At 35.9% G+C, this 20,038-nt stretch overlaps 1 protein-coding gene across 3 annotated transcripts in view; it reads right to left on the reverse strand.

Moving 5' to 3' along the window:
• The window catches only part of LOC120542497 (PDZ domain-containing protein 4), a 131,642-nt gene extending 114,797 nt beyond the window's left edge, over positions 1 to 16,845 (reverse strand). The window contains exons 1-2 of one of the 3 annotated variants that reach the window (XM_039775009.1): positions 16,747 to 16,845; positions 14,633 to 15,475 (exon numbers count right to left, since the gene is read on the reverse strand). In XM_039775009.1, coding sequence (XP_039630943.1) covers positions 14,633 to 14,692 — 60 coding nt within the window. In that variant the 5' untranslated portion in view covers positions 14,693 to 15,475; positions 16,747 to 16,845. The other 2 variants (XM_039775008.1, XM_039775007.1) reach the window with 2 other exon arrangements.
• Positions 16,846 to 20,038: the final 3,193 nt, after the last annotated feature.

Below are 20,038 nucleotides of genomic sequence, written 5' to 3' on the forward strand. Positions count from 1 at the left end.
CAGACCCATGTATTAAAAACAGATTACTCAAAGAAAACCTATTCAGACACTGAAGCTACATCCACACTACCACATTTTGATTTAAAAATGGCACATTTTTAAATAAAAACAATATCCACCCACACTAATGTTTTTACATTGTTTACAAATGTATCTCTGTCAACACTAAAATGATTGAAAGCACATATGACGTAAATGTTCCCCTACACTGGGCATCTGCATATCACTGAAAAAAATCTGTGAGCAGTGGTAACGTCAGCACCCGAGAGATTTATTGCAAAACTGTAGTGACCAGTAAATTATTTGCCTTTTGCGCATACTGTATATGCAGCATTCAAACTGTTTAAAATGCAATATAGATGCACACAGATAAGGAATACAATGAGCACCATGAAAGGCAACTGTTCTCGGTGTGCAATGTGGGAATATGATTTTCTTCCATGAATGGTGCCAGTCAGGGAAAGAGAAATTGTAATGAGCAGGACTCATTCAGGAAAGAGCTATACTGAGTAATGAGTATAAACAAATCACAATGTGATTAGAGACTGTGTTTTAGAAGTCCATGTTTTCACCCATCCATATTGCTACGCCAAAGCTGGCTTTTAAGGAAGTCTATGGCTCTGAAGAGTCTTTTCATAAGTCTAGATTTTTGCAGGTTAAAAATGCCACGGTAGTGTGGGTGAAAGGCAAAAATGAGAGACTAATGTCTGTATTTGTAAATGAAAAAAGTAATAGTGTGGATATAGAGGCTGATAAGCATGAAAGTTCTTTCTTGTCGTGTGTAGTAAATTTCCTTGTACTATTGTTATTCTTATTGAATGATCAATGTCACATTTCAGAAATACAAGAAACTGTTACTGTATTGTAATGCATTGGTCACTGTTGTAGTAGTTGTTCTTACTTAAAATATATAAACTAATAGAAAAACTGTTTTTCAATTATAAAACAGTGAGATATGAAGAAACTATAAAATCTAAAAAGTCCACCACTGTTACTCTCAATCTCTCTCTCTCTATGTCTTGTGCCCTTGTCTCGGGCTGCCTTTTGCATAAGCAACATTTTTTTTATTTTTGCTCTGTGTTTACCAATGTGATGGTTCTTGTTCCCCTGCAACCCTGAACTGAATAAGCAGGTTAAAAATGAATGAATAGATAACCTACCTTTTTCAGCATATTCACAAACCACTCACAGATTGTAATTCATTTATTTTTCCTAATAAATACTATTTTGCATATATGAGACATACTTTGGGTCTTTATCTAGACCTCTAGTCCCAAATTAGCAACAATTATTAATTTACTAAAAATACTATGTTAGGGAAAAAGAATATGTTTCTTAATATTTCCTACACAACAGTATTTTAAATAACCCATTTGCTTTTCAGCAATTTCTCAAATCCATATTTTAACTGTAATCCATTACCCTTACCAGACCCTTCAAATGCAACTGGATAATACAATATTGCTAACAAATATAAAAAAACTTTACCACACATTTATCTATATAAAGATGTTGTTGGGCTGTCACAAATAGAACATAACATAAGTTATATGTTAACATAAGAGATCATTTTTAATACCTTAGCCAAATGAATAGCTACTCCTTGTATCTCGTATACCACTGTGAACATTGCAAAGCGAAGTTTAAGTTGCTGTTGCCTTGGAAACTGTGCCATGGCAACAATGTCTCCATCAATGTAGCCTTCTCATTCTGAATAACCAAACTAATTCAATGTACCATAAGTACTAGCATCTTAAAATCTTAAGATACCCATTAAAAAACAAAAGCTGACTCTGTATGTACAATTTTAGAAAATGATGCTCGACTACAAAGCACATGCTATTCACTATTGTCTGTGTTTTGGTAAAATAATGAATAGCTTCCTCATTTTTCTTCTGCTTTTAAAGTTTTGATAATCTATCCATTCTTCAATACAAGAAAAATGTATTATTGCAATAAGTGTTACTACATGTGTCTGAAATTCCTCTCCTAGCTAGGTTAAAAAAATTAATGTAACTATACAAATTAACATTTTATGACTTTGTTTTTGTGCATTAATACATGCCACACACTATAACCTGATTGAAGGACTGATTCTCTTTACCTTTCAAATTATTATAGTCATGTCACAAAGGGTACTTTTTCCTGTATATAAAGGTACAACAAATGATCTTTAAAACATAAAGATATTTGTCTTTTTTATTTTTTATAGATTGACTAGAAGTTAAGTCAAGAGGATTTAATCAGACGACATAAAGTCATTTTCTGATCAAAGAGTGTAGGTAGGAATGGAGAGGTATGATAAGAGAGGAGGAAGGATGAAACTCCAACTTTATGTTGCCTGAGTCAGGGATCAGGGATGCCTTGTTTCTAGACATTGCCAAAAGTTTAAAGGGTGACCCCAGACTCAGAAAATAAACATGAAATAGTATAAATGGAAATTTATTGACAAATTAAGCTAAAGAAGAGTACAGCTGTAGCAGTCTGGATGAAGAAACATTGGTCAAAACTGCATGGAATTTGGAGTTAAAAGTGGAGACCCTGGGGTGCAGGAGAAAGCATGTAAGCTGACCACATATATTAGACAGAACAAAAAAAAAAAAACTGTAAACAGTGCCCAGCAGAGCAACCAGACACTTAAGGTTTTCTTAGTTTTCCTTTGTGAAGTCTTCCTTGTTTATATAGTGAAAGTCTTTTTTTTATTCAGCATCTAGAAAATGAAAAAGCATAGAATCATCTAAATGGCCAAATGAAAGTCATTTGTTCCACCCAAGATTTTCAGAGGCAAACCAAAAAGCTTTATTATTTCAAATTTGCAATTTTAAATATTCAATTAAACATGGATTATTATTTTTATATTATAAATAGTTCTGCCCCTGCATGAAAAATTGTTTTTACCCTCTGCAAGAACTGCAAATGTAAGAACTAAATAAATCTTTTCATACATTTCATAGGTGACACAGGGACAAGAATACATGAGTAAAGGCAGATGGCAGCAAGTGTAAGTAAGTTCTTTTACCTGGATTACCATACTGTATTTAAGCGTTTGGAGGGTTTGCCTTGAGGGATAGATGTAAAATGTTTAGCCATTATTGCATGTTAGTAATAAGTAAAAAAAAATAACAATCAGCTAAGCTCTTTTCTGTCATACTCTTTTCTGACTTTGTTATCCAATATAAATGGCACTACTCAGATAATAACATTATACAATTACATTTGATGTTTTTTTTAAGATGGGCAACCTGTTAGATGATCTAATCAAAGATTTCTTCAGTTTATCTAGGAAATTACTGTATTATTATCATATTATAATATGACAGGTACTTGTTGTTTTTGTCTCTAAAGGTGCAATAAATAATGATGTTCTTTTCCAATATCACTGACACTTTATTGATTGTTTCAGACCAGATTTTGTATTTTTATACTGGATAAACTGCAGTGTTGTCTCTGTTTATACCTTTGCATGTATTCAGATTTACTGCTTCATTACTTTTGTAATGTAATATTGCTAGGTATGTCTTTTTGTGATTATAATCATACAAATATAATATGATGGATCAAAAAGCTCATTCATTAAACAGCTATACAATAATCAACCACTTATTAGCTACAATGTCTCCTGTCTCACACAAGTTCTGACATTTGGATGGGACTTCGGCATTAGATGAGAACTTGCTTGTGGCAGACAGAATACTTGAAATGTAGGCTAATAACAGCTGCTCATTGCTAACCTACTTACAGTAACCCCTCCTCATCCTATTCCAGGCAAGTATACACAAATGTAGGAAATACAGAAACCATGTGTTAATTCATGCAGGGTCATACAAATTAGTTTTTTATGATGGGAAGAAAGAAAGAAAGAAAGAAAGAAAGAAAGAAAGAAAGAAAGAAAGAAAGAAAGAAAGAGAAAGGCAGTTCAGTATGTGCAGCTCTTCTTTTAAACGACCAGCCCTGGCTGCGCTCTGCTATTTTTCGGGAGGGGGGTGGGGGCTTTCTTGGCGAGAGGCACATTCATCTTGCCTGGTGTCTCTGGTTTCCATAGAAATGGCATCCCATGGAGACAGGAACTCGGAGGAAAGCAGAAAAAGTCCTAGCGTATGCTATTTTTCTTTTTGGTTGGAGCTCACAATGGTGAATATCTGTGTGTGTGTGTTTGTATGCATGTGTATTTGAGCACATATGTATTATGCTGCTGGTTATTGCATTCTGGGTTGTGTCCTGGGAAAGAATAGATTATTGAGGGTACATTACTTACATATAGTTATTTATTATCAGAGAGAGATGTGCTCTGGAACACTGTGAGGGTGCGGATTGGCCCCATGCTACTGGGTCCTTTTGGGGAGCCTCTTGAACATGCTACAGCTCATAATGTACCAAAGAGATGTGGTGAGGCAGTGAGGCCTGAAGACTAGATGAAGGAACGACAAGTGGGATAGGTGCCTGACAGTTTTAAAAAGAATCACAAACTCAAGCCTGAGGAGGACATTTTTAGAATTGAAGACATTTATTTATTTATTGTTTTATTGTCTTTTAAAGTTCTTATTCTTTTAATGCCCTGTTTTACTACAGAGAATTGGGTTTGTTTTCAGGAAAGGGTTGGTTTCAGTACTTTTATTGGATTTTAGTGCAGTGTAGGGTCACACTGTGGACCTGGGCCACCTGTTACACTGCATTAATTGAGGTGTTGGGCCTTCCTGTGCAACTGGAAGCTTAAGGGGGGAGGCATGTGGAATAGCGGGTCCACGGCTGGAAAATTAGTGGCCTTTTGTTAAGTAAATAATTGAATGGCAGGCTTGATCTCCGTGGGTGTGCATGCTCACGTAGCTGCAGGTGGTTGGTGAGGTAACTTAGGCAAGATGCACCTGCACGTGTCTCAATTGCTTCATTAGCTTTCTGTGGTTTGTGCTTCACCCATGGAGGCATATAAGGGTAAGCCAGCATGAATCAAAAAAAGAATGGAAAACACAAATGACGGAGGTTAATGGAGAAAAAGGAAAGGAAGAAGAAAGAAAGAAGGTTAAAGGAAGGAGAGAGAAAAGGCACAAGTGAGAGAGAGTTTGTGCAAGACAGGAGGAAGCAAGCAGACAGGAATGTAGCCCCAGGAAGGAGTGAGTGGCTGGCGCTTAGGAGGGGAGCTGAGGGTTCGCCAGAGCGGGCAATATGCTCCGGTTGTGCTCTCGGCCGGATGAGACAGCGATCAGCAAGACAGAGCAGGGCTTGGCGGCTACCTGTGGAACGCCTTAGGATTGGCGGCAGGGACACAGGCCAGAATAAAAGGTTGTCTGCGTCTGTTGGTCGATGTCTCTCTGTGCTGTGAGGCCCTATCAGGGTAAGACAGAGAGACATCAGTTTTAAATGGAAGGCACCAGGGCTAAGAATTGTGAAGGTCAGTTTCCCGCCTGTGTTTTTAACCTCTGGTTTTAAGGATATTTATTAGATTTTAACCTCCACAGAGAAACTCATTTTTATAGGATTATTTATTTATTATGGACTTTTGAACACTTCACTATTTATCTGGACACTTCAATTGATTATTTAATAAAAGCACCAAGGCACTTTGCATCTATCTCTTGCTGTGTTTGCGTGTTGAGTCCTCATCCACTGGCTCTTCCCTCAGGTGCACTATCAGCAGTAGCATATTCAAGAGGCTTCCTAGAGCAGGGGTGCACACACTTTTTCGGCTTGCAAGCTACTGTTAAAATGACCAGGTTGAAATGATCTACCTACATTAAAAATATATATATATATATATATATATATATATATATATATATATATATATATACATACTGAGTATACTTCATACATAAACTGTATGTTGTCATACCTTGCATAACTGAATAACCTTTATGGTACAATAACAATTCAATACATTTATGGTCACTACAGTATTTGGATTTAATAATCGTCATTTGGGAAAAGGCTGACTCGCATAAATAAGCACAGCCAAATAATGCAGTTAAGGAGCTTTTGAATTCAGCCGAGGGAAAAATGACGGATGTCCGATTAACTGAGATTTTATGTTCCCTCTCCTTTCTCTTTCTCAGATTGCTTTTTTGGAAGGACATCAGTGTCATAGTTTTTATGAACAGTTCGAAAGTGCATTTCCACATTTTCCTTCTTTGGAATACCAATGATAGATTGACAGATCAGATGAATGCACTTCGATTGTGACATTGTGAGAAAAAAATCCTCTTCCAATTCGACATCCAGCCCATACACTCCCCAAACAATTTTTTTTTAAAATCCCTTATTTAGTCGATATAAATTGGAAGGCTAACTAGATCACAGCCAGAGTTTTGCAGTAGCTCGCGAGTTTGATCTTGCGTGTGGGATGACCAGTGTGTTAGAAGAAAAGAGATCTCAGACTGGCCACCCTGTATGTCAATCAAGTGGCAAATGCCATAGGGAGGATATATGATAAGACTAACGTTGAAAAAAATTTTTTTTGAATGCAACGCGATTTACCTGCACTACCTTTGTGATCTACCAGTCGATCGTGATCGACACATTGGCCACCCCAGCCCTAGAGCAACAGGGAGGGTGGAGCCGACCCGCACTGTCACAAGCACTTCCTTAATATGCATTTCTGTATTGAACTGCTGAAATCCCATACTGTATAGTATTTGTCACAAACTGCTTTTTTGAAGAGTTTCAGCACTGCACAATTGCAGATATGGTAAAAAGGGTAATAAAAATGTACAAATGTGTGGATGGCTATCTTTTGTGCTCACTGTATGCTGTAAATAAAAAAACACTTTTTTTTATAGAGAGCTACAATATAACCTACATCAGAAGATATCTGATCCTAGTCTATGAATGTATATTGCATGTTAAATGTCTACATACTATATCCTCAGTGAAATTTTGAATTTTGATGATTTGAAGATTAAATTCAATATATTTGTTGTCAACATTTTTTTATTCAACAATATTTAAACTAAAGTAAAAAGGTGAAACTGATCATTTTTAGAAAAATACTATTAGAAAAAAAAACTTTCAATCCCTGTGCTACATAAATGTTCAGATTATATTGCTAAAACCTTGTGGAAGCACTGTAAGAAAATAATAAAATGACACACATACAAAACCTGTTAAGAATGCATCGTTTTAAAATCCATAAATACAATGTACTGTACTACCAGAAAGTCATTTTACTATCAGATATGGCCTTCTCAGATATCTAAGATTTATTCACAGTGAGACACTGCAATAAAACCAGGCAAAAATTGAATGGAGAAGATTTTTCTGGATTCAAATTTCTCATAAAAATAATTTATACTAAATGCAACAAATTGACAATAAAGTCCACAACATACCCAAGGCCGAATAAGTCCTATGATATGTTTTTACCAAAATACTGAAATATGGAAGCCATGCTCAGATGGATTTAAATTGAGTGACTGATTTGTCCATTGAAGGATTTTCCATTTTTAGTTTTGAAAGTGTTTGAGATCATTATTTTGTTGTAGGATGAAACATCATCCAATGTGATTGGAGGCATTTAGTCAAATTTAAGGAAATTATTTCTATACAGAATTCATTGTGCAACTGCCGTCAGCAGTTACATCATCAGTGAAGATAAGTGGACCATTATGTGTGGCAGCCATACACGCCCAAGCTATATCACCCCTACCACCATGTCTGTTACACAAGGTGGTATGCTTTGGATGTTGGGCAGTTCCTTTTCATCTCCACAGTTTGCTCCTGCCATCACTATGATACAGGTTAATTTTTGTCATGTCAGCCAAAAGACCTTTTTCTAGAATTATGCAGTCTCTTTTAAGTACTTTTTCACAAATTTAATCTGGCCATTAAGTTTTGTGGCTAACTAGTGGTCTGCATCTTGCAGTGTGGCGTCTGTATTTCTGTTCATGAAGTCTTCTGTGAATAGAAATTTCTGACACTTATTCATCTGCCTCCTGAAAACTGTTTCAGACATGTTCGACAGGAATTTGGAGCTTTTTCTTTACTATAGTGAGGATTTTTCAGTCATCAGCAGTGGAAGGCTTCCTTCGCCTAACAGACCCTTTGCGATTATTGTGCTCACCAGTGTATTCGTTCTTCTTAATGACACTGGAGACAGTTGATCTATGTAATCCTAAAATTTTACCAATGCCTCTAATGGTTTTTTCTTGTTTTTCATCTTCATTGTGGCTTCTTTGACTTTAACTGACACAGCACTAGTAATCATGTTGAACAATGGCAAATACAGACTCCAAAGGTATCTTATGCCTTTATTAACAAAGCAATGGAGCGCACCTGAGTAATCACAAAAAGCTGTGACACTAAGTGTCCTAAACAAATAAAATGGGGTACTATGTATAAAAGGTGTTGTCATTTATATATGCTCTGACAGATATGTATTGAAATACCCTTAAAGTTTCTGAAATGTGTACGCCTGAATTGTTTGATTTCTAATTTTAAACTATGAATCAGAGGGGCAAGTCAAGGAAAAATGTGTCTTTGTTACAAACATTATGGAGGGTACTGTATAGTGTAGAAAACTAATAAACACCCACAAGTGTATTATAAGCAATAAATAGTTTAAGTGGGAAGACCGTCTACTCAGTTCATATGAAAGATCAAATGTATTTTTCAGTAGAACTGTGCACATTTTATCATTCATAAAGTCTATGGAATAATTTCCATACCAAAATAAATATTCACTCATTTACTCAAAGACAATGACATAAATAGTATGTCATTCTAGAAATGAGTCTATGTACAGTATTTCTTTCATGCTGTGTAGAACACTTCAATGAGTTTATGGTCTTAAAGGTGTGCCGTGTCCTTATTTCTTAAGCTTCCCTATGTCTCAAACTGGCCACAGCATGCTTACTTTTACCTCTTTGTGGGGTTAAGTGCGGCTACAGCTCAGCCAACCTAGTGTACCAGCTTCTGTATGTTTGCTTCACTGCAGCTTTGTTTGATAAAGTTTACCGTGATTTCAATTTTTAATTCACAAAATAACCTGGGATTGAAACACTAAACCTTTTAATTGTCAGCGGTCTTAGAAAAATATTTTCATAATCTGTACGAGAGAGAAGGGAAAGGAACAGGTACTAAGCTTTCCTGTCTTTAGGATAGCTATATCGTCTCCAAGACTTTTGGCAGTTTCTACATGATTACTTGCTAGTCCTTTCAAAGATTTGTTTATATTTTTATTATCTTACCCTACAAATTAAGTTATATGTTTAAAGCAGATATTCTTCCCTTTCCATTGGGCAAGTTAAAGAGGTTTGCTAGTTTACTCAGGTACATGATAAACATATATTAACCATTCACTGAATGTCCAGTTAGTCTTTCCATTATACTGTATATAAGGCACAGGCAAGTACAAGTACATATTGATACAAGATTGGACCAGTGCACCTATTTGGTCATTTGATGCTTCTCTTAATCTAATGGTGCAAAATCAAAGCCATAATTTATGTATTTAACACATTTTACAGGAGCTACTTCATTATAGGATGTAAAGAAGGCCAAACACTGGTAAAAAAGAAGAAAAATAAAATTATGTATAATACTAACATTACTAATTAATTTTTTACTACAGAGTGTACTGACAATAACTAAATCTGGATAAGAATATAGTTTATAGCTAGAAACATTTATACATAAACTCAAACCAGGCCAATTTAGAGCCATCAATTAACAAAATACAAACAGATATGAGGAAAATATGATGCAGTATTGCTACCTGTGGTGGCATCTGCCAAAAAGATTGATCTACCTTTGTTCAATCAAAATTTCAGCCAAATTAAAATCACCCCGCTTAATGTTCAATCTTTAAACAAGAAGGTTGAAGTCAGTGATTTTATCATTGAGAGTTCTGTGGACATTGAGACATGGCAGCAGCCAAATGAATTTTTGTTACTTAATCAAACTACTCCACATGGTTGTTCCTAGATATGTAAACCACTCTCTTCTGGATGTGGTGGTGACTTAGCTGTTATATCACACAATGAAATGTTAATGAAAGAAATTCCTGGTCACAATGTTACCTCATTTGAATGTTTGGCTTTTACATAATATGGACAATCATCTGTTTTTTATTTGATGTATTATATCTATACCTTATTTTTATCTGAATTATGTGAGCTACTAACAAATCTTTATAATGTTTTCTTTTATATTGTTTGGTAATTTTAACATTCATATTCACTACTTTCAGAGCTTATTTTTTATGTTTGTTAGAATGGTTTGACCTCTTTCTTGCAATTAGTTAATTTTCCTACTCACACTCAAGATCATATTTTAGATTTAGCTTGTGTTGCCAAAAAGAATGTTATACATATAACCAGTTTTGATTTAGGTGTTTATTCTCTTTGATGTTCATCTCTCTCTGCCCATGGCTAAATTTAAATTACTATTTCATTTAGAAATGTTAAATCAGTAAATCCATCTGATGATATGGTTAAAATTCCAGTGGTACCTGTCCTAGGGTGCTTTATTCTTTCAACCTCTGATCTATTTATCAACTATGATGTTTTATTATCTTCCACCCTGGACACTGTAGCCCCCATTAAATCACACATTGTTAATTTGCCCATTCTTCTCCTTAGTACAGTCATAATCTCCACCCCATGAAAGCCCAGGGATCCCAACTCCCAACTCTGACGCTTTCTTCAGTCCTGGACTTTGTTCAAAGTTCTTATATTTCTTTATGGAATTAAATAAAGCAAACTGTGGGAAGCTGTTAAACCTGAAGTTTATAAATTATTTTCTCAAACTTCATTGTCTATTAATAAGCAACTTAACACGTTTCTCCACTTTTCATCCCGTTGATTCTACTTTCATTAGAAAAGTGATGAAACCATCTTCACCTCCTATGGATCTTATGCCTACATCATTTATAAAACAATGTCTACCTGTATTTTGTCCTCTTAGTAAAAATATAATTAATAGTTCTAAATTTTCAAGATTAGTACCTTCTGTTCTGAAAACTGCTGCTGTTAGACCTATCTAAAGAAATCTGGCCTAACTCTAGAAGGTTTAGCTAATTACAGGCCCATTTCTCAACTTCTCTTCCTTTCCAAAGTTCCGGAATGTGCTGTGGCTGCCGAGCTGAAGGCTCACATGCAAGTAAATGCTCTATTTGAACAACTCCTGTCTGGATTTCACTTTGGTCACAGCACAGAGACAGCTCTGGCAAAGGTGCCTAATGATCTTCTGATGACAGCTGACTCTGGGGCTATGTGCATACTTGCCTTACTGGACTTCACTGCTACTTTTGACATGATCTCTCACACAATACTGCTTCAGCATTTATTGTCACTAATGTGTATTATTGCCACTGTTCCAGATTTGTTTTGGTCATTTTTATCAAACAGGCAGGGATTTGTTATACTGGATCCTCATAAATCTTTTGTGGTACCTGTTATTCACGGTGTCCCATTTTAGGGTCGCAACTACTTAATATTTATCTGCTTCCTTTCACTTACATCAAGCACTGGGAACATATTACTACACCTTTGATGAAATTACATAAGCTCCCAGTTAAATCTGTTATTCACTACAAAAAAAAACTTCTGTTAACCTACAAAGCCTTAAAATGGTCAAGCTCCACCTTACCTCTCTGACCTCCTACACCTTTATGTTCCTTCCCACTACCTACCATTCCTTGTACTAAGAAGAGTACAATGGGTGACAGAGCCTTCTGTATTTCAGCTCCAACCTTATGGAATGCACTTCCTCAGAAGCACAGAGAAGTCAAGTCACTACCAGTTTTTAAAAATATACTTAAAATGCATCTGTTTACTAAATCCTTTGTATAGCTCTGTTTTGCTATTCTTTGCTTATATCTTTTTTATGTATTTCAAACTATTTCTGTCATGCTTTGTTCCATGTCCTTGAGCCCAGAAAGGAGCGTTAAAAAAATACAGGTAATATTAATTTAAAATGAATTCAAATTGTCTTCAGCCTGTTTGTTTGGAGATTTGTATATTCTCTTCATGTCATGTATTTTTCCCTCTGCTGGGTTAACTGCCAACTCTAAACTGGTCTAGTTTGAGTAGGAACGTGTATATGCATGACAATACTCCGTCATGGATTCGTATGCTTATGATAGGGTCTGGTTGTTCCATGACCCTAATCTTGAATAAAGCAGGGTTAGTAAAAGAATGGATGCATGGATGAATAGATGGATGAACAGACTGCACTACACTATATCAATTATAAACTTAGCATTACATCTGCAACATAACAGTTGTCAGCCACTTTCCTAGACTACATCTGACTCCAGTGGTTTCCAGAAAATAAAATTTTCTGTGTATTTAATATAGATAATACACACAGTATAGACAGTGCATCTAAAAGGTATCATGACGTTCTGATATATTTGTTTAAATGACCTGCATTCCTAAACAAACCAATTTCATGTCTAAGAATACAACGCAAATTTAAGCCTCTGTAAAGCAGACACTTTTCTCTTGTTTGGACAAGTGAATAAACTGCGAAACTTCTCACAATTTTTGATAAGTCATTAGCATAATCACTCAATTACTCTCCTCCATTAATGCTGTCCAATCTGAGAAGGCTTTGTCTTTCTAAGATGTAAGCATAAACTGTACAGGAATACCTGTCCTTTCAGTCTGTGGTTCCCACTTTCTACCCTGTCTCTCTTTCTCAGAAACAGACAATTACATGCTTCGTGCTTTGTTTGATGACCCTGTCAAGATGCTACGCTCTCAGACCACCAGTCTAATAAAACAGAGGATTAGGAGGCACATAGCTGCAAAGGATTGTTAAGAAAAATGCTAAGTCTCTGTTTTTATTTTAGGCATTAACCCTTCTCTCTAGGGCAGATAATGAAGACTGCTAGACGTTGTGCCTTGCTTCCTTGGCTGCACAAATTCCTGCAGCTGTCAATAGAATGCTGCACATCACTCTTCCTCCCCTGCACAATCATTTTACCAAAATACTGATTTGATTCACATGGGCTGCTCGTATGCTGTGATGAGTGCTTTCATGCATACTAATCACATAGGCAAAAATTAATTACTGCATACACTATGAATTCCAAGGCTTATTCTTTTAACCAATAACCCTTACAAACAAATACAAATGAGGCATATTCCAGTGCAGGAAGGAATTGCAACTGTCATAAGTATAATTCGTGCTAAACAAAGAAAGAGATGAATGAGTTTATATGGCACAAATCAGTAGTTATATCAGACTGCCTCAATGAAACAACAAGATGGAAACATTGCCCCCTCAGGTGAGGATCAGGGCAGGTTGATTCTGAAAAAGGTGGCACGTCTCTGAAAATCCAGGGAGACCACTGAACCTTTCAGTAAATGCTTTATTCCTAAAATTAATTATATGAAGGCTATCATTATCAGTGCATTACATCCTTTCACATAGACATGGCGACACCCTTTCATTTGTACACAATAACTGCTATCTTTTCTGTTTTTCCATCTTTGCTGCAGCAACAATTCTTAGCATAACAGTAAATTGTACAATCATCACACAACAGGTGATTATTGCCAATATGGCTATTATGCATAGAAGCTTATTTTCCCTTTTATTAAGTGCTCATGTGGAAGAAAAGTAAACAAAACAGTAATATCAGTGGAAACAAAAAAGCAAAGAAACACTTTATAATTTAATTTTACAAATACAGTGCCAAATAACTAAGAACATCTTTAAACATTAAAAATACAAACAAATGTCACAAACCTAAAAAATAACAAAATAAGGAAAGATGGCAACCTTACTAAAGGAAAAAGGTAAAACACTACAGTATATTGGTCTGAGCAAAAAAAACACCAAAAGCAAACTGGCAGCACGGAAATTAGCAAGTTTCATTTACAGTGATGTCTAAATCAATATAATCTGACAAGCAAATGACAAAAAACACGAGTAAAGGGGAAACGTGGCAGTCAGGTGACCATAACTGTAAAAACCAAGAGCATCAACACATACGACAACCAATGTAAAAGTCAAAATGAAGACTGGCAGGCAACACCTATACAGATTATTAGCTTGGTAACAACAGCACAAGATGAGTAAGTAAAAGACTTTAGCATTTGACAGCACAGAAATATATGATAATATCATGAACTGCCAGCATGGAAATATTATAAAGTATAGGCCAAATGACAGGTGTACACTCTATAAACTATTGGAAATAGAGTACGGAACTTATTATACACAAGATCATTAAATAAACTCTAAAAAATAGCTACATATGGATCTTGGCAAGTTGAAAGCTAAGTAGAACAAAAGCTACTGAGAGGCACAAACAGGTCCATGGTTGGCACGAATGGAAAAGTTTGGTGCCAGACAGAAGCAGCCAGTGTGCTATACATATCAGAAGGTATGGCTTGGTATTGTGCTAATACACCTGAGGCAGTGGAACTAGAATGCCAAATAACTCTGCAACTGAAAAGGACTGAACCAATGTATAAGAAACAGGCCCAAACCCTGGCGAACAGTACTCTGAGACAACATGACAGATTATACCATGTCCCAATATTATAAAAAAAACTCACACTAGAAGGGCCCTTTCTGATAAGCTCAATAACACATTGAAAGTTAAGTTCAACAGAGATGTATTATTATACAATCATAACAGATGGTTTGGCAAAGACAGTAATTATACAGTGTTATGTCGTTCCCTTACCTGAAACATAACCTTGTACTGCTCTTCAGGCTTCTGCACCACGCACATGTTACACCCCATCTTAGTACGGCTAAACTGTGGAACTGTGTGATGAAATAATCCAAAAATCTTAATGGTCACCCAAATTGAGAGGTCTTCTGGTCTTAAGCATATATCTGGAATCAAATTCAAATGGAAATCCTCACCAGCTGTCTGATCACAGGGACTGAGGGCTTGGCAAAGAGGCAGTTAATCCTGTTGAAAGTCAGGCCTCAAACCATCAATTTGTTAATTAATGTCTAGGTGCAAGCCTCAGAGCGCCCCATCTGGTTCCCCCAACATTACCAGCAATCTAAGAAACAAACCAAACTTCCATTTCTTGAAAGTTGAAGGCCGGAATCAAAAAAAAAAACAAACTTGTCATGGATTAGAAGTCTGGGGAGCCACACAAATGACCTTCTCCCCTAGTCTTAGCCTACCACAGGTACTGGCCAATACGTTCATTGTGTTCATTGGTCTGAATGGTTTCTCTGCTGCTGTGGATATTGCTTTCAAAGGAGTAAGTTGTATTTCTGAGGAATCCTGCCAGGAGGGTCCGGAAAGAATTTGCAGCATGTGTGGTTCTGGGCCATATGCCCAGATAGCAAGCTAATAATCCTTTAACATCGGTAATGAGGAAATAAACGAAAAAAAATACAAAGAAAAGAAAAGAAAAGGAAAAGAAGATCTCTTGCTTTCTTCAGCCGCTCTCAGTGGAGCTCTATTTTTTCTAATCAGATCCTCTTAGCCAGCGTGCTGCAGGTGGTCGTGAGATGTCTGACATGGGACTGAATGAGCTATCGTGCTTAGCATTTTATAGTCTCTCTGTTGAAGAACAGAAGACAAAATATTAAGTAATGTATAATATTACTTTATAGTATTTCAATAAAGCATAGGGGTGTTCTGCCACCACGTCTTTTTGTATTACCTAAACACACAATATCTAATTATTCAAACAGGCAAATGGGTCTGTTTACTCTTTTCAAAATTATTCAAACAGGCAAATGGGTCTGTTTACTCTTTTCAACTTTTCCATATTTCTAAAAAAAATAACACATTAGGATTTTTATTTGTACAATATTTCTTCTTTTATCTACTTATACATATCCTCTAAATGTTTAAAAAAACATCTTATTCTACTTACCATTAAAAATTTCCACTGCTCCTTAACAAGGTGAGCAGAAACTAGAACAGCCAGGCAGTGACAACCTTTCCAAATAAATTATCAAGAGTCACATCATTAAATAGCTTCCCATAGCAATAAGAAATTACAAAACAAGAAAAAAAGCAAATAAAAAATATTTCATATAATGGTAGCAATGGCCAAACTGTTTAACCTAATTCTTTTATAATGTTAGCATAATAATAAGCAGAAAAAAACTGAGCAAAAGTACAGAACAATTAGAATGAACCAAGCAGCTGCAATACTGTGCAGTACCTCTTAGGAAAAAAAGTCTTTTTGCAATGTATGTGTGAATGAAAGAGTCATATAACGAAAAACTCCAAAACCACTCTGGTGATTTCCCTTGATCATAAGAAAAATGTACTGCTGCAGGACAGGTACCAAACTCCAAATAGTGATGATGGCATTAACATAATGCAGAGTGAACACAACTAATCAACACAACGCATTGTTTTCATTCCCAGAATATTTATAGTCCATTTTGTATCTTGACTGGTATTAGGAAAGTGCAAATTCTCTCACAATCATCTTCCAAAAAAGAAGTTTATTATTATCAGGTGAGTTTTTATTTTATTTAACAAAAGAAGAAATAAAAACTCACAGAAATGCCAGAGTTCCAGCTTGAGTTGTGCTGACAGCAATATTCTCTTAATGTAGAAAAAAAATCCCTGAATGGAATAAAAAGACGAAGGCTGCAGAACTACAGGGTATGAGCTAGAGAGCTGCAGTGCAGCAGACTGGTCCCATATAGAATAGAGTAACAGAGCTGCATTCTCCTGTAAGTCAGGCATTCAAATAGCAGAAAGCTCTGCAGAAATTACAGCTCACAAATACAGAGCATACACCAAAAGTCAGGTAGGAGCAGCATCTATTCCAAATTCTTCTCAGTTTCAAATCCTGTGACCATACTCACTTCCAGTGTCCTCAGCTCATCTAACAGCATTTTTTCCCTGTTTCTATTTGCTCTCCATGACTCTCTCTCTCTTTTTACTGCTTGGTCCTTCGCTCTCTGTCTCAATCTTGCAACTCCCCCCTCTCCCTCTGTATCTCTCTCTCTCTCTCTCTCTCTCTCTCTCTCTCTCTCTCTCTCTCTCTCTCTCTCTCTCTCCACACAGACACCTTACAGCTAAAATAAAGCAATGCACCACATTTTCCATTACAAGAATAAAACAGACTCCCTGAGAACCGCCCTTGTGACAGAAAAGTGATTTACACATAGGTTGAAATGGGGTTCCAGTACCCTGAAAAGGATATGAGAATCTCTGGGGATGTACTGGAAGATTCTAAAAAACAAAGAGACAGGTGATGCCACTTGTTATGTCACATCTAGTTTCAAATGGACATCTGAGTCAATTCTAGATACTGCTATGACAGAAACTGAATTTTTATTATAGTAGAAAAAACATAGCAACCATTTCACCATTGCAGACATAGTCCATTAATATATTTCATATTGTTATTAATAATTTTATGTTTAAAAATAAATATAAATATTAGTTAAACTTAATATAGGTGATCAACATAAGAACATGGGTTGCCATCTGTCAAGTCAACCTGGTGACTCTAAACACCATAAGGAGCCACAGTGGGCTATAAGAAGTGTTTATGTCCCTTGTGGTATTCACAGACTGAAGCCCACTCTCTACAACCGTGATGTGATGACTTAGACAGCTGGAAGTGATAAGGTGGGGGCGATGGGGCAGAGTTAAGAACACTACTATTAGGCAAAACCATAGAATAGTAACATAACTGGCTAAATCACACACTCTGCTAGTTTATTCATGTATGCTCTATCGCCAGGAGTTAGACTAGCTGATACAAAGCAGAACACTAAATTTCACAGCTTTATTACAAATCTTGGATGCTCTTACCTCTGCAGTCTGACATGTGTAGCAATGTGTATATGCCTTCATTGTTTCTCTCTTAAACAGACGACCATACACAATGATGAAATTTTATCACAGTTGCTCTAGCTGCTTCGTCTTCATCTCAGATACAGTGTTATCTTTAAAACTTCACAATTGGATTTCTAAGTGGTAACTTTCATCACAATACAACAGCCCTGCTTACTGCTCATGCTTTACAAACCCATATATTCTTCACTATCATTGAAGCATCAAATTAATGCTTTCTTCTTAATTGATAGGAGTAATAGGAATTTGTTGTGTTGCACTGTGCACCTCTCAAATTTGGATTCTGACTGACAAACAGCAACAAAAAACAGCCCTTTTTAGTGAATTCATAACAATTAGGATAAGACTTTTATTCTACTAGGAAATTTCAGTGTTACATTGAATTACAGTAAGGTATGACTGGATAACAGCATACTCTTAGGTCATAATATACCTTCCCTACTGGAAATGTGCAGGAGTTAATCATTATTACCTGTTTATCAGAAGAGGATTATGCAACAAATGCAACAAACTTTTACAGAGACTCTGAGGTGTTGAAACAACTGCGGTTTTTTAACCATAACACCTTCTTGCAACCTGCTTGACTCCCACTAAAACACTCAAACGATAAACTTTCAAGTAGTTCAGATATTCTTTTTTAATATCGACATGCTGAAAGCATGTTCTTGTGTAGAACTATTTATGAGACAGTTAGTGGTCAGGTTGTAACGATGTGCCACAAGCAAGTTTAGAGATTTGTAAGAACATACCGCCATTCACACATACAAATAAATAAATGAACACAGCACAAATATAACTGAAAAAATACAGCTTTTATAATGTTATATAACAATACAGGTCAGTATTAGTATACCTTTAAGAAAAAAAAAATATCTCACTGTCAGGCGCAGAAAAAACTTAATGGGAAAACTAATAAAGCAAGGTGATTAATTATAGATGTCACTTAAAAGGATCCTAGTTGTCCAGCACAGTGACTAGCACTACTCACTCACATTCCCAAGAGTCTGGGTCTGGTCACTATCTATGTAAAGTCTGTACATTTTCCCTGTGTCCACAGTCCTTTGGTTTTTATTTGTTATTCCCAAAGATATGAAGGTTAAGTTAATCAGCAACTAAACTGAATGAGTGTGAGTGACGCTGTCCTGGAATATGCTGCCACCAAATCCTGGGCTACTTCCTGCCTTGCCTCCGATATTTCTGGAACAGTCCTCGGCTGCCCATAAGATGGAAAGAAGGATATTTTAAAAGGAGGATGGACAATTAAGAGTATGGTAGTAAATTGTGCCCAAATGGTTAAAAGTTTTTCTTCCCCGATTTAAACAAATACAGACTGTGGCACATACAAAAACTAATCTTCTTCAAGTGTTAGTAACTTACATATGCTTTCTAAATTGAAATTCTGAATTCAAAAGTGAAATGAGGTACGACAAAAACACTTACACAATGTGCCAAAACCTGAAAGGCTTTGTTTGGAAGCTAGATTACATTGTGAAGTATAAAAACTCTGAATTAGTGTAAGCCGCCCTAATTTGGGGTGTTCATAACAAAATGTAATGATTTACTTCATGAGGTAGAAATCCATAATTAACAAGAATAGTTGCATCAGATATTTGAAATATTTAAATGTCTGCTTCATTTAGATGTTTAAAGTCAAAATATCCTTGCTTGTAACATAGATTTATCATTTTTCATTCTCTGATCAGGAGTCAATAGAGGATTAGATTCTTAGTAAAGGATCAAAAATGACATCATATTCATAATTACTGACCTTGAAATAGTCTAAAACGATACTCCACATCCTTATATTTTAAATTTCTAATTTTTAAACTTTGAGACTAGATAGGACCACCAATAAAGAATCAACTAACAAAATTATTATATTTGTGATTAGCAGCCTTGAAATAGCATAAAACAACCTACACATGACTATATTACCAATCCCTATTTCTTCAAAGTTTTGTAAAAAGGAAGGACTTTGACCACTCGTATCCCATTAAGGGGTGAACCCCTGGGGTCAGCTGATGTGGCACGCACAATGGCCTTCTGATCATCTTTGCTGAAAACACTGATTGGCTTACTCTTTACCATAAGGGTGTATTTTTCTGCACAAAATACAGTCCACAGATGGCCTAAAAATTACAGGTTTAGGATCTATAGGGTTTTTAATATAGGAAAGAGCACTTAAAAACTCCACTTCTTGTATGACAAGACATCAAGACAAATCGAAGGGATTTCAAAGTGTTTGAAAGTATTTTTTATAAACACAGAACAGTCTAAGTATACCATGACTAC

Source organism: Polypterus senegalus, chromosome 13 (genome assembly GCF_016835505.1).
Source record: "Polypterus senegalus isolate Bchr_013 chromosome 13, ASM1683550v1, whole genome shotgun sequence".
Taxonomy (NCBI): domain Eukaryota; kingdom Metazoa; phylum Chordata; class Cladistia; order Polypteriformes; family Polypteridae; genus Polypterus; species Polypterus senegalus.